This window comes from Poecilia reticulata, chromosome 17, assembly GCF_904066995.2.
Source record: "Poecilia reticulata chromosome 17, P_reticulata-male-v2, whole genome shotgun sequence".
NCBI classification, from domain to species: domain Eukaryota; kingdom Metazoa; phylum Chordata; class Actinopteri; order Cyprinodontiformes; family Poeciliidae; genus Poecilia; species Poecilia reticulata.
In genome coordinates this window covers 14,265,055-14,291,609 of record NC_088846.1, presented here as the reverse complement: position 1 = coordinate 14,291,609, position 26,555 = coordinate 14,265,055, and the positions used below count along the sequence as shown (strand labels likewise).

The following is a 26,555-nucleotide window of genomic DNA, read 5'->3' as shown; positions in this document are numbered from 1 at the left end:
AGGAGAGATGGTAAACCTCTTCACAGGTTTCTATCTTCATGTAGGAAGTACAAACATGCTTCTTTTTTTCTTTTGCTCCTTTTTGTTGACTCATTTTCTCATCAATGTCCTGCTAATAAAACAGCCATGTCTTGAAGGACACATTTCAATTCTAGAGAAAGCTCCTCTCCCTTCATGGAGGGTTTGCTATAATATATATAAGTTAGTCAAGGTTATCCTGTGGTACATGTGGCTAGTGAGATAATGGGAATTGGATTGTAATTACGCTTGTCCCAAAAGGCTCCTGCTCCTGACACCTGCAGAGGGAACTAAACAACAAAACAGTTGACAGCAACATGCAAGGAATCTGACTAAACAAAGATCAACGTGGGTCTGAAATAGGTGTTAAACATGTCAATGTTTATTCCAGTTTGATATTTCTATGTACTTTAAATGTATTCTAGCTGTTACAAGCTGATACAAGTAATGCACATATACAAAGAAATCAAAAACAATGAGTCCACAAATTACCTTAGTTGTACTCTATAATAATGTTGAAGTATTGAATGTGTGAAGTAAATAATGAGAATGCATAAAAAGCAAAGAAACTGTGAACATAGTGTGTTATAGTTGGTAATAGCAAGACCATTACTCTATTTTACAATTAAAAAAATATAATACTGAAATCTGGATATAGTTTTGGTGCAAGAAAAAAGAAGCAAAAGGAAAACCTGCTGCACTCATGACTTCTTTTAAACAAGAATATCAGGGTTTTTCCAAAATTGATTCTCTTTTACAAACATCTATTTGTTTTTTTTTAACAAATATATATTTTAATGGGATTGTTCATTTCTTCCTGGCATGTTTTTTTTTCCCCTTTTTTTTTTATGCAGAATGCAAATTGTATGACAGTGGGACACTCAAACAGATCACATGCAGAACTCAAATAATAGAACTGAAAATAATTAACTCTTTTGCCCCACTTGTCCAAGATAGACTATTTCTGAAGTGGAGTCGTGCTGCACTAAATGTGGTAGTTTGATAAGTCAAGGTCCACTGTCAAGGAAAGCTACATTAAAGCAGAGCTGCATCATAAAAGAACATTTATTAATGGTGCAGTTTGGAAAAACAACCTTTTAGATTAGAGATTTCCATTGCTGACTCCAAAAGTCTTTGGTTCAATTATTGTTTTTTTTTTGGCTCTCAATGTAAGCCAACTTTTAACCCAAATGTTCAGTCTTGCAGTTTTGTGTAGTGTGTATCATTGTTTGAAATCAAAGCAGCATCTAAGCTCTCTAAATATCTTAATTTTCTTCTGTGGCAAGCCTGGTGTTGCCATGTGCATGTGTATCTGCACCCACACACAGTTCCCATCACCTCTGGCTAAACTTTGCATGTCCAATTTCATAACCTAATCATGTTTGCTATAATCCTTGCACACTTGAAGCAAACCACATTAGAGTTCCTCAGTAAATGCTCCCTAAGTGTCCCTGATTAAACTTATGTGAAAAATGAAGTCTGTGTAATTTATGTTATGACACCAGGCATTATCCTAAACCATCTCAGCTCCCTATAACTGGAAGGTCAGATCAAACACGTCCCCACAGCCTCCACAATATGCAATTATCCAGCAATTAGACACCTCCCATAATCTGCATTTCACTATGTCATTGTGTTGTGTGTAATTACATGTTTTCATTGATGGTTAACTCAGTCTATATTTTTCAGCATTGAGTCATGTGGTTTTGCAGAAACCAGAAAAAAAAAAGTCTTATTTAAGACAAAGACTCTCTGAAGTCTAAGGGAAAGGTTACTGATCATCATGTCCTGTCTGAGAAAAACCTTACCACTGTCATTTTCACTCAGAGCTTCTGCTATAATGCTACAAAATAGACACCATCATTATACCACTGTTGCTCACCTTGCTTGGTGGTTGCAAAGGCAGCGCAATAGTATAGTGACGGTGGCTTTCATGTAGCATGCCAGTGTTGAAGAATTAGATAACTAAGAACAGTCTTGTACATGCATACAGAACTCAATTGTTCATACTGATTTGGCTCAATGGCTCCCAGAAATTAAGTGTAATGTCATTAGTTAACCACTGCCTGCTAAAATCATTCTTTCTTACAGACCGTTTTGGCTCTCAACAGGTATTCATAGGACATTGTGACAGTAGTTAGATGATTGTGAAACCCACTCACTTGTATTTCAATGTGAATAAATACAGATACATTCTTTTCTTTACAGTTTATGGTTTTCTGGTTCTATACAATAACAAATGGAATCTGTCAAATAAGAATTATGGATTTTTTTTTTTTTCATTTCACAAGCTCTTTTTTTTGCTACAGAGATTCCTCATCCATTGGGCATTCCCAAGATTTAAAAAAAATGTTAACCATTTCAGTGATATAAAAACAATATAGTGCCCTAGGAAAAAACACTACATAAAATTTTTTTTAAGATAAATCTCTTAATATTTTTGACCTCTTAAACGATTTTTCAGAAGTGCTTACACATACAAAGTGTCTGGAAAAAAATGTGATTTATCTTAGCTCTGGTCAAACATAAGTAGAGCACTAGCCCAGTTTACACTTTGTTACTCTTTTGAGAGAGAATGATATCTGATTAGTCTGGCTATAGCTGACAAACAAATGGATTTGCTGTGTCTGGAATGTTCTCCTGGGGAGCTGAAAGGGCTGAGATAGAAAGACACTGCTTTGTGTTGGAGCCAGTACGAAGCATAATAAGACCCTTTGGGGAATGAACGCAAAGAGAGATAGGGACAAAAAAAACAAAAAAACACACATTCTTGTACAATACATCAGATACTCAATTTCCTTATTTTCCTCTCTCTACCCATCTTTCTCACTGACTTCCTTAATAACTTTTTTTTTACTACTTAAAATGGTTGACCCATCATTTGGTTGTTTGACATTTAGGTCCATTGAGTATTTTCACTAACACAAAGTTTATTGCATTTACAAATACTCTTGAGACTCCCATAAACAGAACTCTCAATTAACATCAGTGCAGGTGTACTTACACTTTTACCTTTGTGTGTAAGATTCACAAGCTTTCCATCATGAATGGGCCAGTAAATCCTATTTCTTTCTGCCTTTGTTTCGAGTTCTATCTAATCTTTTTTGCCTCTTCAATTCCCTATTTTCCACTGTTCTATTCTCCAGTGTTGTGCTAGGAGAGCAGTCACAGAGGGAGTGTGACAATAGAGGTATTAACCAAATGCATACTAAGCTTGCCTGTGTGGCAAAGTCACTGTGAGGCCCTAACACTCCCTAATGCCCTGTAAATAGGACTGCTGCTCCCCAAGAAATTCCTTAAGAAGCACTCAGACTGAGGGGTGTTCTCCCTGACTCTTGTGACCTGGGTCCTCATCGGCTGTCATTATGCGCACTACATTTTCATAAGCGCTTAATCTGAATTGGACGCCCCTTCATTTTGGAAATTGTTTAAGAGCATGAAACTTGGCCGGTCAAAAGGCCCTGTCTTGAGGCAGAAGGTGCAGACTCTTCTAAACTCCAGTCTCTTCCTTTACTTTTTTGCATACATAATCCCCATTACAATCAGATTATTGCTGAATGGAAAAGAAGACTGTTGGGATGTTGAAAAGATGCCCTGCATAACACCGCTCCCAGAGGAATACAAATGTGGCAGACGTGGATGAATTTAAATCTGATTGAAAATAATAATAATAATAATAATAATAATAATAATTTTAAAAAAATAGGCAAGAAGTTGCCTTGAGACAAAGAAACACTGATCCATCTTTCACACTTCAACTTTAATTTATTCCAGTTTATAAGTCAGGTTATAACAATGGTTTACATTGCAATACTTTTGATGGTGATGGTATGAAAATAATACTTTTTTCTTAACATTTTTGTCAAGTAAACTACACGTTTTTGACCAATGTTATTCCCCCTCATACAAAAGACTGCAACTCAAACATATTTCTATGTGAATTTTTGAAGGACTAATGTCCTACTAATACATGTGGAAATGATATTTACAGCTGGTCTGTGTAGGCGAATACCTTTACATCGTTATCAAATATGAGACCCATTTTGAGACTGAATGTTGAGAAAATAATATTGTCTAAGACTGCTTGGTCTTAGTGGTTTAGACATGTATCTCTCAGGCCCGTTCTTCTTTTTCTTCCTTACTTAGTATATGCTTCTCTTTACGTGTTTTTTTTAAATTTTTTATTTTTTTTATGTGGTCGCTGCCCCAGAACACCTTAATCCAGTGTGAAAGCAATTGGCTCTCTCAGATCTAATCAATAGAGGGCTAGGGCACCGAGCCAGGGGGAACATCTCTGGCCCCTGCTCAGCTACAATCAATTTAGAACCATCGATTCAGTGATTGAAATACAAAGAGCAGACGCACTGAACCGTACAGGTGCTTTAGTGTTTGGGTGCACCAACATGTTATATATCTCCCATTGTGAAATTTCTGTGTATTTATGTCTGTTTGCTTGCATGTCTGCTTGAGACTACACAGTATGTACGCAAGGGTGTGTGTTTTCTTACGGGTGTGTATGGATAGTATGATTTATTTTCAAGCCATCTGTAGTAAAGTGGGAATGGCATTTAATCTAGCACCTCTGAGAAGGAGCCCAAAAAAAATCACTCCTAATCCAATATGTCCTGCCCATGGAAGCTGTTTTAAAGGGGTGTGTGTGTGTGTGTGTGTGCGTGTGTGTGTGCGTGCGTGTGTGTGTGTGTGTTTTATGATGAACAGTGCATTCATTTGTCCTCAAACCTTTCCTGTTTTGTTGTTGTTGTTGTTGTTGTTTTTTTGTTGTACGTGTCATGCACATTCATTTTACTAAACAAATTGGTGGATACTTGTGGAGAGGTCTTTCATGAAACTACACCTATTAAAAAAAATCTGAAGTGAATAGAGAGGTGTGTGCATGAACAATGGCTCATAATCTTACATGTAGTTTCTATATGTGCATATGCACATAAGAGGCCTGTTCACTATCCATTTGTGTCACTTTTAGCTGTCTACAAACATTCACACATTTAGATAAATATACTTTTGCACTGGTGTGTTTAATTAATAGTTGATGTCAAATATGAACAATCCAGATCTTTTCTTTAATTTTGTTTTATCCCAGCACAGCATCACCAAATTACGCACTTAACATTTCTGAAACTGCTGAAATAACTGCAGTATAATTACAGTCATTTTCAGATATGTGTGATTGTTTACCGGGACAGTTTATGGGCAAACTCCACAGCCTTTTATATGTTAAACTTTGTGATGGTAAAACATGTTAGAAACCCACACTTGTTTTCCACCCAGTATGATGAAACTGGAATTTCTGAATAGGTTTTGTTGAGACATGAAATATTAACATAACTAATGCATAGCACTTACCTTGTTAATATTTTAAAATCTAAAATATTCACATTCACAATTGACCAACAACTCTAAGGTGCAACAGTACTTTGATAATACAAGTCTATTAAGATGCAGCGTGAATTGGACAAATTAATTGGCTTTTATGTGTAAAAGTTATGAGATTTATGATTTTTTTATACTAAAAACATCAACTGTATCTGTCATTTCAGAAGGGTCAAATAGTTTATTTAAACTGTAATTTAAAAAAAATTATATTTATTGAAGGAAACAATGTCCCATAATCCAAAGCAGTTTGTTTGGGTATTTGTTTGCGCCAGGGCAGAGATCTATAATGTAACCTGTTTCAGTTTTGGAGGATTAGTCTTTTATTAAGAGTTTAATTCTCTGCAGCCACATAACAAAAAGTCTTTCATAGTCTAGGATAAAAATGATCATCAGGGACTGGAGTTAGCAGTCCCTGATATTGGTATTCTTGTCATATTTTTCATAAATCTATACACCTGCTTCTTTTTATAAGTCTAGTTCTGATCTTTCATCAGCTGCTCCCCATGGTTGTCTGTCATCCACTCTCATCCTATTGAATGGCTTTCTATCTCCATCAATCCAGGAATGCATAAGGGCACAGAGGTCCCAAAAGCACACACAAACATGCATTCTGTACGCAACATGTGTGTGCCTGTTTCATACCTTTGGCATATTGACTATGTGATAAAGGTCAGCTCTGTCCAGATTTGGACAGGTGGGATGGGGCCGCAGTCCGTTATCACCCACACCATTACCGTGTGTTTGTCTGCATGTGTTTGTCTGGAGGGAGATACAGCGCACTGATAAGGTTTTGAAGAGGTCAGTCAGATGTAAATACAACACGGGTATAGATGTGCGGTGGGTCTGGTCACCGTAAGAGAATCTCACAGATGCAGGAGCGTTGCGTGCCAGGAAATGGAGCCGGCCTCTACTCATTCACGCAATCCTAGAAAATATTTGTTTAAGACATCCATCTGTTTTTGCAGTGTAGGAATGACATCTCTATTCATGTCATTCATCCATTAAGATTTTCTGGTCTTGCCTGGTTATGTCAACAAAAGTGTTGTTTTAGTATGCATGAAAGCACTCCCACTCAGGATCATGGATGGATCGGCCCACATTGGCTAATACAGATAGAAAAGTTGCTTTAAATACAGTTCATTAACCAGCCTTTTTTCATTCTCAGTTGCCTCTTGTTAGGCTTGAAATGACAGCCCTCACAAAGTATGCAATGAGAAATGGCTGAATCACAGACAGCACACATATTGTGGGAATCTGACACCAACAATTTGAGTGACAAGATGTACTCTCGAATGCATTCTCACTTTGTTTTGCTCCTGCTTTCCATCTCTCTGTGTTTGCCTTTCTCTATATTGCCCTCAGTCCAGTTACTTTAAACACCCACACTTCCCATATAATTTGCACTTTTTTTTTTCTTTTGATGGAGAACATTTTATCATTACTCACCATTAAGTATAAAAGCAACAACCAGCGCAGGTAGAAGAATATGCCCTTTTTTTTCCTTTTTTTTTATGGTCGTGATATATTTGTGTTTTTTATGGTAATTGAAGTCTGCAATCAGAATTCTCAAAAATCTAAAGTATACTACAACAATATTTCTTTATCTTTGACATTTCCATTATTTTCATATTACCCTGTGTTCACAAAAACGTTTTGAGCTACATCTGCCAAACTGGCAATTATGGGTATGTCTCAGACAGGACATGTTGAAACACATTGGACATAATTGTCAAACTGTACAACCCTGGGCTTTTCAAGATTTATTTATTTTTTATTTCAATACATTGGCAAGATTAAAAAAGAAGAAAGTCAGTCAACATGTCCAACAATTTTATGTTTTTCATCACACAATATTAAAATATGTTGGTGAAGTTCAACAGTCCAACGTATTTTCACAAACACAGCATAACAACCACAAACTTGAATGTATTGTATTGGGATTTAATCTGATAGACCATCACCAAGTTGTTCATGTGGTGAAGGTCAAAGTGGAGGAGTTTAAGTTTCTTGGGATCTTGTTCACAAATGACGGAAAAATGGAGCAGGAGATCAACAGGCGGATCGGTGCAGCGTCTGCAGTGAAGAGGGCGCTGTCCCGGTTTGTCATGGTGAGGAGAGAACTGAGTCAAAAAGCAAAGCTCTCAATTTACTGGCCCATCTACATTCCTACTCTCATCATCTTTTGGTCACGAGCTTTGGGTCGTGACTGAAAGAATGAGGTCATGGCTACAACCAGTCTAAATTAGTTTTCCCCATAGGGAGATCTAGATGCATATTCAGATTAAATACACGATGGTATAAATGAGTTTAGTTACATGAAAATAACAAACTGCCAAGTGGATACATTTTACTCATTTTACCTTTATATTACCACATTCTGGCATTTATTAGCAAACTCCACATGTCGGGGGGGAAAAAGTTAACATTTAAATACTTTGTTCTTTAATTTATTCCATTATTTAAATAGTTCCAAAAGTGCTTCAAGCCATAATTGTTATTATGTTAAATGTTAAAATGGCATACAGAAAGGAACAGAATAGTAACAAATTAATTTTCATTTGTTCTGAGTATACCAGCAGATACCAGCTGTGCAGCAATCACTTGAGAGCCTAGTTTTGAATTGCAAAAAAGGACACATTTGAGTCTAACAGACATGTTGGACAAATATCTTTTTTTATTTTCTTAATTAGCTCTCTGGGATCAGTATCAACCCAGTGGGCTAGCCTCGTTGGCTCATAACAGATTTCTGTCTATCCAAAAGAACACACAAATCTGATCATATTAAAATTATAAAACAGGTGACTTGGTTGAAAATAAGCCTTAGCATTTAATTGCAAAAACAAAATCAAAATTAAATCTACACTAACTAATATGACGAGATCATTAAAATAGTTATTATTTAGCTCTTACTTTCAGACATTAATTGTAATATTATAGTATTTATTTCAGTAGAACTTAATTATTACATAAGAACTATAATAATTAAGTTTTCTTCCAGATTTCATTTTGATGAAAGTTGAGTTTTTGCCATGCACAAGTTATACTTTTCAACTGTGTTTGTTGTACAATTTGTAAAATTTGTTTCTGAATCCTTATTCATAAAATAATGTTCTTTATCACACTAAATCAAAATTTATGAATCAAACAGGTTCATGTTTTCAATTCTCAATTATTTTGGTCACCATCCATTCATGGTCTTTACCCACTTATCACTGGTGGTGACAGTATTGGTTGCAACACTTTAAAAATAAATACATGTGTTTTGATGGTTATTTAAAACTGGTTAAATTTAAAAATACAGTATGATACAGGATGACATTTATTTTAACCATTGCCTTTCAGGGCTGATGAGGACCCATACGTACTTTTCCTTCATGCATAGTACAATAAGAAAAGTGAAATACATCACCGCTGCTCACCATTTAACTGTGAGCATTAGTGGGGACTCAACATTTTTGTTGAAATAATGACATTTTTCCAAAGTGAAATATGAAAGGATTGTTTTCTCTGTACCAGGAGTGCCAACACATGTGGATAGCACTGTATTTATCTAGAGTTAGTTATTTGTTTGTTACAATATGCAGAAGACTTAACAGTTGAAACACAGGCTCTGAAGACTAAAAATGTTGTTGAGCAAAGCAATGGCCAAAGCACCAAAAAAGTGAGAGTGAGCGTCTTCAGTTAACTACTATAGATTAATTGATCTAGCCATAAAGTAAATGAGCTAGATCCATTTAAAACGGGGGACAAGTGCTGAGACAGAGAAAGCTAATGGACTTTCCCAAATTCAAATGATAGTAAAGAAAAAGCTATTGCTTTTTGCAACATAGGCTTTATTCGCTGCATTTGAAAAACCATTAACCACAGAGACATAGAAACAAATTTATTGCTCACCAAAAATGTATTGCATATATATATATATATATATATATATGGATGTGCATGGGCATGTATATCTTTTTTTTTTCTTTTTTTTTTTTACAAATGAAAAGTACTTTTTCCTGCTTCAGCTTCAGTTGACTTAAACAGTGAAGTTGAAGTGATTAAATCAAAACAGCAATTGTTGTGTGAATAAATAGAATAAAATCTGTCTTGATAACACTATACCCACTGACTGATTTCACCATTCATCAAGCCTTCCTTGCCCCTTCTTGCTCTGTTAGTTGGTGGTGGGCAATGAGCCTGGCAGCCCCCTGTTAGGTTCTGATTACAGTGTAGATTGTAGTGCAAGCACATGTTACTGCCTGCTGAGAGCCGATATGTTTTGAAGGGCGGTTTTCTCTACTACCTTGCCAGCCACGGATAGATTGGCACAGTGGAAGTTCCTAGAATACAAATACCTCCTCATCTTCACTGTCTCTCCCTGTCCTGCTCTGGCTTCTATTCTGTCTGAATTATATACTCGGTGCTTTTGCTTATAAATTCATAAACACACCTGAGCCAGTGTGCCAGGCAGATCAGCTAACAGCCAATGAAATACTTAGATGTGAACAGTCAATGCGGAGCTAAAATATTCTATAGCTCTCTTGATCGGTATTACGCTCAATTTATGCAGACACATGCACATGCATACATATACTTGAAGACACACAGCTCATAAAGGCGCTATCAATAAGCCCGTTTTCCCAGTCGGCTGGTCTGTCATTGGCCGGCTGTTCAAAGGAAAAGTGTGGGCCAAAAAAAAAAAAAAAATGGCTGTGAGGTTACCATAGTAACTGCCTGCCCAGGGGTGTGGGCTGTCTGCTAAATTGTTCGCTGGTTTGTTAAGGCTCACACAGTCTAATTTGAAAAGAATGTGTCTTATTTAACCAGTCATTTAGCAGACACAGGCTCTGTTCTTAGCAGTTAAATAGCTTTATATATTTGTACAATTTTATGTCAGTATGTACTACAACTTGAAATAACACAGAGGCCTTTTTTGTTGGAGTGAGGATTTCTACCTTTTGTTTTCAGCTCTTCTCTGCTGCACCGCCCTCTGTTGAAACCGGTCAGACATACTTTTATTTTTCCAAACATGCTGATAATAACATGGCACTGTACAGATAAACTATTGTCTTCCAATATTTTTAAGATTTCAATGTCCTAAACAAAAGTCAAGTCTGAAGTCAACAGCCTATATATGTTGAGTTCCTAGTCTTAAGGGCCTTTTCCACCAAATTGAAAAGGCCCTTTTCAATTTGGTGGAACTAGTTAGAACTAGCCCTGCGACAGACTGGCGACCTGTCCAGGGTGACCACGCCTCTCGCCCGAAACGTTAGCTGGAGATGGGCACCAGCAACCCTCCTGACCCCACTAAGAGACAAGGGTGTAAAGACAATGGATGGATGGATAGTTAGAACTAACTAGTGCTCAGTTCTAACTAGAACTAGTGCTTAGTTCTAAGCACTAGTTCTAAGTTGGTGCTAGTGCCAACTAGTTTACACGTTGTCGTGTAAACGCCTAGGGGGCGTTTACACGACAACGATCCAACAAAAACGGCACTTTTGTTCCGTTTTTGTTGGATCGTTTACACTATAACGTTCTGATTACGATCTGTGTTTACACAGTAACGGTGCACATCGAAAACGTGTAATGCTCTCGCTGTGCCTAGTTGGTGCTAGGTTCTTTGAAACTTTGAAAGTGCGCATGTGTTTAAAAAAAAGTTGTACTTGAAGGCATGTGGATTTCCGTGAGAGAACACGCATTGTGTGCGTCTGATTAGGGCGCATGCAGTTGGAAAAAGTGGGATAACTTTGCCGAAAAACCTTGTTTGAGCTTTCACGGTGTCCGTAGCGGCCCCGGACTGGAAGCTGTTTATTGTTTTTACCTTGGAATGGCCAACAGTCTGTTATTCCTATATCAATTTGATAAAATAGGAGTTCCCGCACGTACCATATCCGTGTCCTCTGTTACCTTTTTCAGCAGTTAATTTTATCCGTCGCTAACAAGTCGTAACCTGTTTTTCCGAGCCGCCTTCAAACGCAACATGAACGCTGAGACGCTTGCGCTGGGTTTACACCTGTATGGCAGTGAAGGAGACCTGCTGCTGCTGCGCAGGTGTGTGTTAGAATCATGGCAGCAAACCAGCAAAACGTAAATAACTGCACAGTTTTGCCCCCGAACTAACCGACTGAGTTGAGTAAAGCTGTTGGATGCAGGTGATGATAGCTAAAAGATGACTAGCTAATATCAATACAGCACGTTAAGCTTGTTAACAAGTAGCCTGTATGCTACTGATGTTGTTGTCTATGTTCAGCTACATAGATTCATTTTGCCCCCCAAAATAAGTCGGTGCCCCCCCTGTTAAACTCGTCTGGAGCCGGGCTGGTCCTGGTCCGTAGTTCTCTAGATAAGAGCGCTGAACAAGCAGCCTGTATTTTGCCACCTGGGCTGTGCGGAGCGGTGAAGAGACGCTGAGGGAACCGAATCTGATGGGGAAACAGTAACACCAGCATTGTGAGTAGTTTCTTCTTCTTCTGTGGAATGTAGGAAGCAGCCATGTTTTGCGTCATACTATACATGAGCTGGGGATTCTCTGGAAGAAAAAATCCGTTTTCTAGGTTTACATGACAACGGAAAACGTTACGTTTCAGAAATATCGCACTCTGGAACCCGTTTTCAATCTGTGCCGTTGTTGGAGAAAACATTCGGTGGTTTCGTGTAAATGCGCACTACAAACGCAACAAAACTCTTCCGTTTCCCCCGAAATCGTTGTCGTGTAAACGGGGCCTAAGCATCAATTTGATGTTTACATCAAGTAAAAACAAAGAACCATTTTCATCAGAAGCTTAGTGCAGCCTCATGTGGAACAGCAACCATTAAAAAGGTTGTAAGCACCATGTTTAAAACTCCAGAGTTTCGCTCAGTTTTCATTGGTCTGCATAAAAACATTTAAATCGCCACCCTTCAATGAGAAGACATTTTGAATTGGCGTCAGAATAACCGTTGACTGTCTCTTATTGTCTGACAGTTTATTTTTAAATCAACCACAGAGCGTGCATATGTAAATATACTGACAGCTGATTATTTTTCACCTAATCCATAAGCATTATTTCCAACTCCATTCTATCACCAGGTGTTGTTTATAAATCTTGCTCTAAATATTGTGTTTATCTCCAATTTCCAGCGCTGCTGGTGTGGATGAAGGATTAGCTGAGCAGTATTGTGAGGCATTTACAGGGACCACTGGTTGTTTAAAAGTGAAGGGGAGGGTATTATGGCATCTATTCGCATGTATAATGAGGTAAGTATGTTTTTTCTCTCGTGGCAAAATTGTCTCCATGCACTAAATGAATAAGACGTGGCTTTGGCTTGGATGGTAGAAAGGCAAACCGTCTCTTTTAAAGAACTCTTCAAGAACTCTTTCTAGCACCAGCCCTGGTTAAGAACTTGGAATCTTTTTGGTGGAAAAATGTATAATTAGATAACATTTCCATATTCCCAAGTGGGGTCAACTATTGTTCATGGACGTTTTTTTGCAGCAGCAGAGATCGCTGTATCAGCTAGTTCGGAGAGAATGTCTATGCAAGGAAGGAGAAAGGAGAAGGTGTAGCAGACATGTGTGTACGAGTGTGCGCCTATGCGTGTGGGTGGGTGATTGTCGGTGTGAGAGTGTCTTATCTTAGAAGAGTAGCTTTGACAGGGTCAGAATGGACGGATGATTAATGATCAGGGGGAGTGTAATGTGGGTGGAACTTCTATGGTGTCGCCACTCTTAACAAAAACCACAAGAGCACAAGAGACCCTGCTCTGTTTTGACCAATCCTTTATTCTTCAGAACACCACTCTGGTCGTCATATATGCCTTATATTTTCTCTGTTGAGATTGGAATGTGCTGAGTAGGGCATAGTGGAACCAGACAATGACCAGCTTTGCTGAGTGATGTCACTACAAACTCTGAATTCCTTCTAATACAAAAAAAAATAAATTAAAAAAATCAGCCTTTTTTGTAAGCCATTAAGCAATGGAGTCCCAAGCTTTTCACTGTGATATTTGATCTTCATTGACCTGAGATGGCAATGTATGAGATACATGCAAAACCATTCTAAATTCAGTTTCTCTAAATGAATAAATCATAAACCTTAAAGGCATTTTACCCTGACCTTCAGGGTCCTGCAGGCATTCTCTGAAGATTCTGACAAGTTTTCATTTAAACATATGCCTCAGTTTCAAATACTTGTATTGTTCTTTTCAATGACCTTGTGGAGAAATACAATACACGCGTTTAAAAAAGCAGCTCATTATGTGGATTGAGCAAGGAAAATGAACAATGAGAACCTGGGCAGAATACTAATGGTCTGCAGGTTTGATTGCCTTTTGTTTTTAGATGCTGGTTATCCCCTTCTGTCAAACAGCATGTTCGGTTCTTTACTTCATTGATATTTTTAGATTTGCTTAGTAAAAAAATTATAATAACCAGAATGTTTTTTTAGCAGTCAGTCCCACCAGACGCGGATGCAAGTGTGTTGTCTTTCTGACTGATTGATGAACAAAACTGTGAAATAAGGGTCAGCTGGGGTCCCGACTCAGTCATAGTGTTGGCTGCTTGAGTGTTTGTCACTGAGTGGATGTATTTATGATTCTAAAGTCTCTCAAGCACTGTGATCCAGGCGTTGTGTGGATGACAACTGAGGTTAAGACTGTCCTTGGGGAGGTCAAGAGTTGTACAGCCACTGGCAATCACTCAAATTTTGTGCCCCTCGATCAGCTACCTATACCCCTTCCCATATGAAACATTTGGCAGAAATATGTGATATGTCAAACAGTACAAAAAGCTTAATTGATGTGTTTGACTTTAGTGGTAGCAGTCAATATTTGATTGCAATAAAATTGTCTGTTGTTACAAATTAGCATGTGAATTTGTGCATTAATGGGTGAATGGGTTCTCTGGACTTGATAAAGCATTATACAAGCACAGACCATTTACCATTTACAAATAGCCAAGCTACAACATAATGGGAGATACTTTAGTACCTCTCCATTTGCTGCAAAATTTTTTGATTGAATTTCTTTGTTTGCTGCCAAAAAACGATATTGGTTAAAAGTCTCATAAATAACCGACAACATGAGGCAACAGAAAAGCCTGGAGAGGACTTTGCAAGCTATAACTCTAAAAGGTTTAGAGTTTCTAAGCTCATATTTGGACTGACCTTCTGCAGCGACTTGCTTCCACTTTTCAATTTTATCTTGCACATGGCAGGGGATGCTTGCTTGACATTCTGATAAAATTCTTAACCTACCAATTTTAATTAACCCTACATCTTAAATTGTGACTTCAAAACATGTGCACTTCACATGACACAGTGGCAGAGTCCCTACATGTGCTTGATGCATTACCTGCAGTATGCATTGCATTTTTAACACAGCAAAGATATTGAGATATTGAAGAGCTTGCAGATCATTTATTTTAAAGGCTAAATGCAGTGATGAGTCAGTGCAATGATGTACTACTTTGTAAAAGCAGAACTTTCACATCATTATTTGATATTTTGATATTTAATGGTGCAATGTGGATGCATCAAACTCCACTGATACGTTCCGTGCCACTCAGTGGATATGAGGCATATGACGCCAGCCCTCTGATTTCTGTAGTTCCAAATTTAGAACTAGGTTATGTCCATATCGGTTTTACTGGTTGTATTTTACGCCACATTTGGAAAAGAGGAGAAAGCACAAATGTTTACAGTTGTTCCATACTCTTTCCATTTAATAGTGGTCACAGTGGCCGCTAAACTCCAAATACTTGGATTAGTGATTAAAACCTTTACTACCAGCAGTTTATACAAATACTTATACTTTAAAACATTTAGCTTTTCATTAGATGTATAAGTGCACAGCTTTTAATGTTTTATATGCTGGTGTGCAATGAAGATCTGCTGTCTGCCATGTCTTTTGGTCAGGCTTGCTTTGACATCATTGTGCGACTGTTGGGGAACGAGTGGAGATTCACTGATGCGGTGTCTCTGTCAGTTGTACAGTGTGCCAGACAGAAGGATAGATAGAGAGAAAGACAGCCAAACGAAGCAGATTCAAACCTGTCAATCAGGATCAAAGTAAGACTGGGGGGAAAGGTGGGGGAAAGATTAGTTCTGAAACATGTGAAGGCAGAGAAGAAGAATAAAATCCTGTTGGGGCTGCCTTAGAGGAGTAAAAGTTTTGTTCCTACATGCATCCAGTTCAGTTGCAGGTTATCCTCCCATTGGGGAGACTAATTACTTGCTGAGCAAATGTTCAGTCCCCTGCTGTCCATATAACCTAACTCATTTGATGATTGATGGATCTTTTTGCCTTGGCACAAAAACTCCTGGTCTCCTCTAATCTGAATGTGCACAAATCAAGGGAGAAGAATTTGGGCTTAGTTCCCAATTCAGTGAAGCATAGCGTAATGATACCGTTCCCAGTTCTGGAAACCTTTAAAACAAGATTATTTTAGGGGTTTGCAAACATGAATCACACTGTCTAACTTTCTCTCCTTGTCCATGCCTGTCTGTCTTCTTTTTTTTTCTCACACAGTGGCAGATCAGTAAGCAGTTAATTAACGAGTTTAATGTTTGGATCCATGTGCATATTATGTTTCAATTAGAGAAGAAGCTTCAGCTCCAAGGTAGGATTTATAATCTACCCAAACATTAATCTTCTGCTGTCTCTAAAATGTTTGCACAAACATATGTGTGTGGCTGCCTGTTTGCTTTTGCCTGGCTGTCACTTATCTCCCTTCCTGTTATGCTGATCACAGCGTCCCTACTTTCGGAAGGATATGCCTTAAATTATCTCAGGTTCTGTTGAACACAAAGTAATCAAATGCTGGAAAATGTGATGCACTCTCGTTTAATGGGGGTCAACAGTGACAAAATTTGCTGCTCTGTAAATCACCATTCCTTGCTGTCACTACCGTTGTAGTAGTGCTGTTGTTTTCCCTGGGCTTTAGGATGTGTATGTTTAGTCGAGTATGTGTACATGAGCATGAGAGTGTGTACATTCTTTTTCCTCATACAGAGTTTGCTTTGAAGCTCATTTGCAGCACTGCTAGCTCAGAGAGCTGATTCAGCACAGGCTCTTCTGCCTTTCTCTTCACTTTTACCCATTTATGAGTGTCCAGGGAAGCTGCAGTTTGAACGTAAACACACAACCGGAGGGCAGAACCTAATGTACACATTCTGCTCACACTCCATTAAGCTCACAGTGAACAACTCACAGTGATCTGTTAACCACAAGAGCCAATTCAGCACATGTGAATGTTTTCTTGGTGAGATGACCATCTGCATATGGTAGTGGATCAGAAATGATAACACATAAGTTTCTTCCACTGCCTGTGCTGGAAAGTAATTTTTGATCTGTGCTTTTATTGTCTTGTAACGTTGGATAGTGTCAGAACTTATTGCCTTATAAAATGTCCCTGCAGCTGGGTTGTGCTTCCACATATGGGAAGGGAGCACTTTTACAGAGTCCCAGTATGCTTGTAGTACGAGGAGCCTTATCTTATCACATGTAAAATCCGGTAAAAGTCAACAGAGTTTGCAAACCTCCTCTCCCACATGAAACGGGAGCCCCACTCACACTTACAGACACAGTTTTGCTTTTATGTTGCCCTTACAAGCCCTGTCTAGACATAACGTTTCTCTCCATAAGGGGGTTTGGTCCCTGATCTGGTTTTTATGATCATTGTAGTCAGGTCAATCAATTTGGTTTGTATCTCTTTCATGTACTTTTCGATCTTAAGATATTCGCTCCTTCTATCTTAGTGTCAGACAAACAAGATGTTGTTTAAAAATCTATTTTATTTCTTCAAGCTATATGTTTGAAAAAATCTCTGCAGGAAAAGTGTGTCAAATGTAAACATTGTATTTAACAATAAGACATCTTATGCCAGAAGCTTTCAGATACAGACCTCTGAGACTGGATTCAAATATTTTTGATCATAAGCATTGTGCATACTGAGTAGTATTCTTCCTATAATCTAAATGTGATTAAAGTTGTACTTCCAGGTAAAGTACTTGGGCCAGCACTTTTGCTTTTACTGTTTTTTTTTTCTTTTTGCAATTGCTAATGTGTGTCAGAATGATAAAGATGTGTTTCTCCATCTCAGTGATTATTGTACAGTCTCCCTGGTGTTTGGTTGTTTGCTAGCTGGATTTAACACTAATCAGTTACACTTGTTCCAATTGAATTTGGCAGTAGAGACTTTAAAAGAAAACTAAGGGCGAGTTATTGTTATACAAAAAAAATAAAAAATGTCTGCACTTCTTGCTCCTGTTTTGTCCACACAGGATGCCCCAGCTGTATTATCTTGCAATAGATCTTTTGGTATTTTAGTTAGTCACAACTTTCCTTTTTTTGTATCTGTCTCATACCATGCTGTTACAGCACAGTGACAGTTTTAACAAATTTATAAAATTATATTTATCGTTTCATAAAAGTCATAGCTTTACGTACTTTTCTATTTGTTTCTTAAACAATTTCTTTTATTTAGTGTTCCCTCAATTTGTATAGTTTTGGGGGGAAAAAAATCACAATGTTCCATCAAATTGGAACAAACTACCAAAGGATGACAACAGAGTAAGCCTCACATTACCTGATTTTCCATGCTTTTTTTTCCTGTTTTTATTTGATTTGTCAGTGATTTAATTTTGGCTCTAACAATACTATATTGTATGAAAATCAAGTTCCCAGGTTTCAATTATCTTTATCTGTTTAAATAAGGATAATAAATGTAGTTGTGTAACATTTTTTTTTAACAGTGTTGTGTGACTAGCCAGTAAGTCAGTCAGTTAGCCTCTGGTGTGCCTGTCGGGCACAGCACAGCAGACTGAGAAGCATCCTCTAGAGAGATAGCCTTTTCAGTTATGTTTGCATGCTATTTTTCTCTGTTTCAGCAGGGTTTCTTTCTGTACCTCTATCAGTAAAAGCCAGGGAGGGTTTTTCAATAGTTTGAGAAAAGGATTCATAAGACCAGGTATCAGCCTTTTTATGAGGTAGACCAGAACCTTTAAGCTTAAACAGCCCATTATAACATTTAAATTAAACAGAACCGATTTTAATTACATCATACAAAAGAACTGGATAATGAATTAAAAAGATTCCCTCACATAAAATGATGTTTTCCTCTATTTGACCAGTCAGTGCAGAGGAAATGGACCAGCTCCTTCTCATTGTGACCATTAAAAGCTCTTCATATCAAGCTAAAAGTCTCTTATTCATAGACAATGTAATCATTTTGTTGCAAGCAAATTCAGTACTTATTTATTAAGTCTTAGCTTTTAGTGCCTGAAACACTTACTGCAGGGTAGTACCTTACTCTGTCCTTGTCGGTAAATCTTGAAACTTTTTTCTCTTGTTTTCTTATCATGACTGCGTTCATATTTCTCTGACTAATTCTCCCTTTTACTGCCTAAGTGCTATAAAAAGGAATAAAAATTGTTTTTACACAGTATGAGCATACCCTACATCTACAGTCAAGCTGTTGCAATCAATCAGCCTTGTCCCATTAAATTTATAACCCTTCCCCCCTTAAGAGTGCAGCTACACCACAGCTTCCACCCCCAGCAGTAAGCTTGCTAAAATACCAGACATTTATCATAGTTATTATAGTCATTAAACCCTTCCACACTGCACAGAATCTCCTCAGCTTTGTATCCTTTTGAGGCGCAAGAGTAAATGGATTAGGTTATTGCCTTCACTTAGGGGCACCGATATCAGCCACAATAATCTTTGTCCTCCACCACAGCCTTTAAAATGTAGGACTCTGACACCTCACTGCAACTCTGACAAATTGGTGCCACTGAGACTGCTGAAGTATTTTCACTCTTTGTGGTATTAAAGGTAATGCTATCACTCTAACTGAATGTTTGAAGTCTTTGTTAAACCGCAGAGTGAATTTTTGCACAGCTGTCGCCAAGAATGTATGAACTCTATCCAAAATTTGACTGTTGCTTGGCCATGTATGTTCCAGTGTGGGAGTGCCACTGGACAAGGTGATAAAAAAAACTGTTTCCCTCTATGCATCAGTTTTTAAAAAAATGTTTGTTAATATGTTCAGAATGAAAAATGCTTGTGTGTATGGGGGATTTCAGGTTTTTTAACATAACACATTTGGGTTAGGGCTAAATAAATAGAGTATAAGTCAAACACTATTTGACATATACCCTTTGAATTCTTGCATGGTGAATCAAATCAGTTGTGATCTGGAGTTCCTGAATGTAGTAAGCGAGGGCTTTTAAAGTGATTACTTATGTAAGTGAAGTATTTTGTGAAATAAGTTATTGCATAGCTTAGAGTTGAGATGCACCGATCGATGTTTTGTAGCCAATTTCTACAAATCTTTGACCAAATTTTGTTGATTCTCATATTTCTTTGAGAACTATAATCAGAAGTCTTGAATCAGAAAACCTGGGTGGTCTGGAAGGTTGATACAAGGACAATGTATTTTGGTGCTAAGCCAGTCATGTATATACTTTCCTGTAGTAAGGACTTTCGAACTGGAGCATTATGCTTTGATTTCCTAGTTTTAATGAGAATGCGAGCAGCAGTGTTCTCAATCAGCTGAGGTTGACTGATTGACATGTTAGGCTTATAAAGACAGTGTTGCAGAAATCAATGAAACTAAAGAGGAACACATGGATGAGTTTCTCCAACTCTTACTCGGACATAGATCTAGAAATGTTCTTTTGGTGATTAAAGGCCAACTTTGTAATTGTCTCTATATTTGTTTTAAGGTTTAGGCCTGAGTCCATCACTAGACCCAGATGTTGGGCCTCATCAGTAGTTTCCAGCTGTAATAACTGAAGCTGACTCCTGATGATTACTCTTTTGGTCTTAAGATCACGTCAGTTTTTTTCTTTTCTGATCAGCTGGAGAGCGCTGTGGCACATCCACATGCTGATTTGTTCAAAGCATCTGTTTTAGTGCTTGGAAGGATTTGTAGTCACCTGGGACATCATAATGTAGAGCTGTGTATCATCTGCGTAGTTATGGATTTTGATCTTATTGTCAGATGTTCATTTAATATATTTTCATTTTAAATAGCTACTTACAGATTTTGTGGATCCTCTTTCAATATTTCTGAAAACAAAATGCACTGATTATTTGTCTCACAGCAACAGCCTCCATAGCAAAGAGTGTTGTGGACAGTGTGGTTCAGTAAGAATTAGTGCATTTACTAACATTTTAAAAGATGTGATTTTTTGTTTTCCTTACTTGTTGAGCCTTATCCAGATTTAAAACTGAGTCTTCTCTCTGCTGTGCACTTTGCCAGCAAAATAGAGACATTCCTGATTCTCCTGATTAAAATGTTATGTGACTCCCCCCACATTGCGAATCCCAGAAATGCACAGATAAATATGTGTGGGAAATGAGATTGCTTGATAAAGCCAGTGATAAAAATGATGGATTTTGTCACTGTAGTTCTCAACTTTCAAAATGAATCTTTTTCCATCCGTTGTTTTCTCCCTTTCTCTGTCTTGACTTACGTTCGTACTGCAACTTGAGCCAAAGAACTTGACTTAATTGGTTTCAGAATTAAATACAAGTTTTGTTTTTATGCATAGCCATAAACAATACATGTTGACAACATACTGTATGGGTACGAACATAGCTAGTATTTTGAGCACATGTAGTCTGACTTGGTGAATAGGTTGCTCGTGAATTTCCTGTTGGATCTTTGAAGTTCGAATCCACAATTGCTCCGGTGTCCAGCAAAAATACACTCTGTTCTAATGGATGGCAGCGCAAAGGTGCTGTGCACAAAGTTTTCACTCTAAATGCCCTCATTGACTATAATGGGTGCATATTTACAGTGGAGTTAATTCCATGGTGGAGTGGAGTGGAGACACAAGCTGTGTAAAATTGGGGTAAATGGTCTGATTTCGGTTTCTCAGCGCAGCATAAAAAACATGATAATAACCTAATATTTACTGTAAAAAACATAATGTCCAACACAAAATACCTAATAATTGTACATTTAATGTTCAACATAAACCTCCTACCTGTCAAATCTCTACCGCATAATTCCTTAGATCACTGTGTTTATTATTGAGAAACTAAATGGATCCATCAGGAGTACATTTCATCTTGGATTGTTATTAATTTTCTTCTTTGTTTGACTCATATGGTTCATTCTGTTAGTGTTTGGGTGATTAATTTTTCCCCTTCGTTTGTTTTCTAACATTACGTTTTTTTTGTTTGTTTCTTTCTTTCTTGTCACAGCATGCCCACCAGGTACTTTCAAATCAACCCAGGGTCCAAGCCTTTGTCTGCAGTGCCCTCCCAACAGCCGATCCACAGCTGAGGCTGCCACTATCTGTGTTTGCCGCAATGGCTACTACCGTGGCGACGCTGATCAACCGGATGAACCCTGCACCAGTGAGTATGGCATACATGATGTTGCATGTTTTGCTCATTCACTTTGACACAAGGATAATAACTTGATGTGCTTCTGTTTTAAAAGGTTAGGGTTGACAATAATATATATATGTATATATAAAAAAAATAATTAAAAAAACTGGCCAGCTACAATCTTAGTATTGTCAAGCCTGCACATGCTCCTAAATTAGTTTGTATCTAAGTCCCAAACCAGCTCTCCAGTATGGCTGTAATAATCACATAAGGGGAGGTTTGCATTGCTGACATCTCCATCACTGTGCCAATGAGCTTTTTCTGTTTCCCTGCAGTTGTCTTTTTTTTCTTCCTCTCCCATTTTTTTTTCTGTTGTTCTTTTTTGTTTGTCTGTTATCATCCCCTGAAGTCCTAATTACTCAGGCAGATGCTGTGAAGCTTCAACACTGTCCTGCCGTTATCCGCTGGAGATCCAATAAGGCCTTACACAGCATCGTGCTTATCTTAATATGATGTAAAAGCAATATGCTAAGCTTTCCTGCTGTCCCTGTTGACACAGAGTTACACAGGAGAAGACCTCCAAAAAGTTTGCTTACTTTCCTTTTTTCATTTACTGACACTGGGGAGTATACATTGTTTTTTTCTCATTTGTAGAGCAGACCTTGAGGCATTAGCTGGCTGGTTATCTGTTAATTAATTCCTGATTTATTAACAAAGATTTGGCTAATTGGCTTCAAGAATGGGCTCAGGGTCGTATTATTTTTTCCAAAGGGTTGGGCAGATACATAGCCTTTACAGCTAATAAGCATATTTTGTAGTTACAGTTTTGCTTTGTATGTGTCCATAAATTCAACGATTGTCTCAAAGCTGCAGAGATATTACAGTGCAGCATGACGCGATCTGCTGCCATTAACACATTTTTGGATGTTGCAGCGGGAAGATATTTATCTTTCATCTTGTGTTTTCTGTGCTCTCCAACACACTGCACGCTTTTGTGGCAAATTTGCAAATTTTCTATTATCTATAGCATCTGCCTCTACCTCGAGGCCTTGCATTTTTCCCTAAGCAATTTCCACAAGGGCTCCCCACAGTCTATCTGGAACAGATCCCCATGGCCTAAGCAGCCTGTTACTTTTTTTTTTCTGATTTCAATCATTCAGACGCTGTCCCCTCCCTTGGTTTTATTCTTCTCTCTTTTGCTGGATTCTTTTCCCTCATTCTTCACTCAACAAGGAAGCAATCTGCATATTTAAGTATTCCACATACTAGATATCATTTGATATGTTGTTATGGTTCTTTAAGACTGACCAGGTCTTGTCTTAAGTTTTGTTTCTGTTGTTTTTCAATTATTATTATTTTTTTTTTGCTAATATGGGACATTCATTTCTGTTATTTTAGATCAACAGTTTTTGTTTGTTTTTTTTTTTGGTTGAAACTCTCATTGATTCGGACTCTTACTGTTAATTGCGAAATATGACCTTAGCTGAGAAAAGTGGGACGTGCTAAAAGTTGTCTTTTGTGAACTCCTGGATGACCTGTCAAAGCGTTCTTGTAATGATTATGGTAGGAACAGGTCCTCACAAATACTGTTTTATGTTTTCTCCATTTATGGAAAAGGGCTCTCACTGCAAAGAGTTACAAGAGATTTTGCAACCCTTGCCAGACTGATACATTTCAAAGATTATGTTTATCATCTGTGTTTTAGTTGGTGGCATAATGTTCTACTTTTAGAGATGTTTTTCCATTTACGCATTTACGTAGTTCTTGGTCTGGTGGTAAACCTTTGTGTGACTAGTGAAATTGAAATACGTTTATTTATTTTTTTTATATTTGAGATTAGCCACACTTAATTCAGGACTTTCACATAATGGCATGCTGGTTAGGATAGATTTTTCCCCTTAATAAATGAAATAATCATTTCAATACTGTTTTTTTTTTATTTTAATTTCTTGATTTTAAAAATATACATGTGTAACAAAAAAAAAAGAAAACCCTGAAGTTCTCAGTGAAATCACAGCTTCCTTTGAAGGGTTCAGCTTACTATAACAGCTGAGCCTGATTTGCTGTGGGTGCCTTGCAGCGCAGCAGGGGGGCCAGTGAGATCATCCTAGTAAGAATCTCTTTAATTCTGTGGGTCCTGATAAGAGTGCTGCCAGAGTAGCTTAAATCAGACCAGTATATAGGAGCAAAAGCTGTAGCTTAAGTGCTTCTCACCAGCATCTGAAGCCCAGGTCCCTGTATGCTCCAAATCAGCTTGATTAGCTTGCTGACGGATTGCCCAATCCCTGGCTCTCGCAGCAGGGGGCCTCATGGTGTTTCCTCCCACCTACACCGGCTTTTTCCTTCAGGGTTCTGAATACACCAGATCTGGGCTACATTTCAAACTCCCCAATGCATTCCCTACCCCTCCTTTCTGACTTTTCTCTGTCTTGGACTGTTTTCAATCTTTGCCTTAGGGTAGGCACACCACAAGTGTTCCGTCTCACAGCAGGGAGCCAAACATTCTTAGTCAGGCTACCTAGCAAAGTAAGTACTTTTGGGGCAGAACTTTGCATTCTTCTTTGTGTCTTCCTGGTCGCTTCTCTGAATTTTAAGCCCCCAGGTAACCGACACTGTTTTTGGTTTCTTATGAGTCTCGGTGAGAGGAAAGAATTGTTTTGTACATGTGAGAGCAGTGAGGAAAGGTCAGCCAGTTCTAGCATGCTGAGCCATGGGGATTCTCTCAATATGTGAGTCAGGAGACTCGATTGATAGGCTCGGTAGTAACTGAGGGGACTCATGCTGTTAAACCTCTGCTCATTGGTCCATAGCAGATAGCTGTGCAGGAGAATCATGATGTGAGCAGTACTGGAAAAGAGAAAGTGACCAAAATGTGAGAAAAAAAGGAAAATATTCTTTCAATGTGTATAAACGAGCCACCTGTAATCAAGTAACGTTTGAATGCATAGAAATTTTGAAAAAATAATTAAGAGCGACCAGGTAAATTTTTTTCATGTGCAAAATTCATCATAAAAAGTCCCAGTGAAAGATAAATAGATTCTAGTGTGTTTACATTTTTGAATCCAACTGTCCTATGTACCTCCTCAAACCAGTTTGTGAAGGACATGAAATAAATCTGTGATCAAAGTGATCGCCAATTAATCACATGACAACATCTAAGAAAGACTTACAGAACAAAAAAAAAGTCAAACACGAGGAGTATCAGAAATGTATTGCTGCATCTGTGTGCTTATAAAGATATAGGGTATCTTGACCCACTTTAAACAGTAAACATGAAATATTTAGTGGTCTGTAATATTTGATAGATACTGAAACAGAAAGTCCTGACAACAGAACATGGAAGTAGTTGAGGGATATAGTTTGGACATTAGGGGAAATATTTTTTCACTGACACTGCAAGTTTTGGGGTTTCTAAAGTGTGTGATGGATGTGATGGATGATACAAAGGACACTCACTGCCCTAAACTGAGCAGCTCCTAGGGGAGTTGGTAAAGTACTTCCTGTCACTCCAACACCCCATTGTGCCATATTTTCCCTCCACAAACAATGCATCTTGTAGCATCCAAGTGCCTGATTATGTTCCATTTGGCCTGCGGCTTGAGCACTATCTGTCCCTCTCAGCCAGACCATAATAATCACACTATGTAGGTCATGCCCCTTATTTTGCTGAATTTGCAGCCGTACCTTAACAGTTTTCCTCACCATTACTTTTTCTTTTCTTGCCCAAGCTCTGTGTCTACAACATTTGACTGTGCAGCAAATGCTTAATATATCTATGTTAAATCACCTATTTATTTACAGTGAACTACACAGGTGAAATTAAGTTGATAGTCAACTCCACTGAAAAGTCACTCTAAAGCGGTTCACTAAAAATGATATAACAATTTTTTAAACATCCCATGGTCTTAGCACAACGTTCAGGAAGATTGCTGGGAGATTAACCCGTCAAACTGTCAGTCTCCAAAACCACACAAAAAGCCGTCATGAAAGCGTACTTGCTGTCAGTGCAACCTTGTTGGACCGATCACAGCTTAAAAACTTGTGGAATCTAAATGACCTCTTCTCTTAAGTCTGCGGGAGGGTTAAGGTTTGAATTATTTTTATATCTTATAGTATTTTTTTTATATCTTATTATAAAAAATAATGAAAACAGTATTGTACATCTTATTTCTATGTAGTATTTTTTGTATCTTATTTTATAATGAAATTATCCCTCAGTGCAGGTGAATGTCCCAGTTGGCAGATCATACCTGAGTATGGATGTTTTATTATGCAAAATGTAACAATATCTTTGAAAAGGAAAGCTGTTTACATGTAATGTCTGTGTCATGTTTCTTAATTATGCCATCCACCATTTTTCATAATGGCTGTTGCCAGGTGGAACGATGCATGCACACAGATATTTTAAATGTAAGCAAACATGCAAAGACTCTGTTCTCTAAGTCTGATTAGAATCATGATTTGTGTTACACTTAAATATACATAAAGTTGCAGATGGATAAATTATGGTTTGTTTGAAAGATGAGACATTAGAATTGGCAGATCGTTTAAACTCATTACAAATTAAACTAATGTCAGGTTAGTCATTTTCTGTTGGAAAAGCTTGAATTATCAGAGATAAACTAATGAATGAAATCCTCAGGTGTGTTTTCCATTCATGTCCTGAGCAGTACCGAACAGGCACGTTGTTAAGTTTGTGTTTTGTGTGGTATTTGAGAGTAAAGAGCTACTGCTGTGCAGTAGGGGACCATGAATCTCAGCTATGCAAATTTCTTCACTGCCTTTTCAGCAGATTTCACTTCGCTTTGAATCACACTGCAATTGCAGGAGGCTGA

The 26,555-nt window shown here is 37.9% G+C and overlaps 1 protein-coding gene across 2 annotated transcripts in view; it reads left to right on the top strand.

The window, feature by feature from the left end:
• The window catches only part of ephb1 (EPH receptor B1), a 170,901-nt gene that overhangs the window by 84,957 nt on the left and 59,389 nt on the right, over positions 1–26,555 (top strand). For both annotated transcript variants that reach the window (XM_081597723.1, XM_081597722.1), the window contains exon 4: positions 21,592–21,747. In XM_081597723.1, coding sequence (XP_081453849.1) covers positions 21,592–21,747 — 156 coding nt within the window. The remainder of the gene's footprint in view (positions 1–21,591; positions 21,748–26,555) is intronic.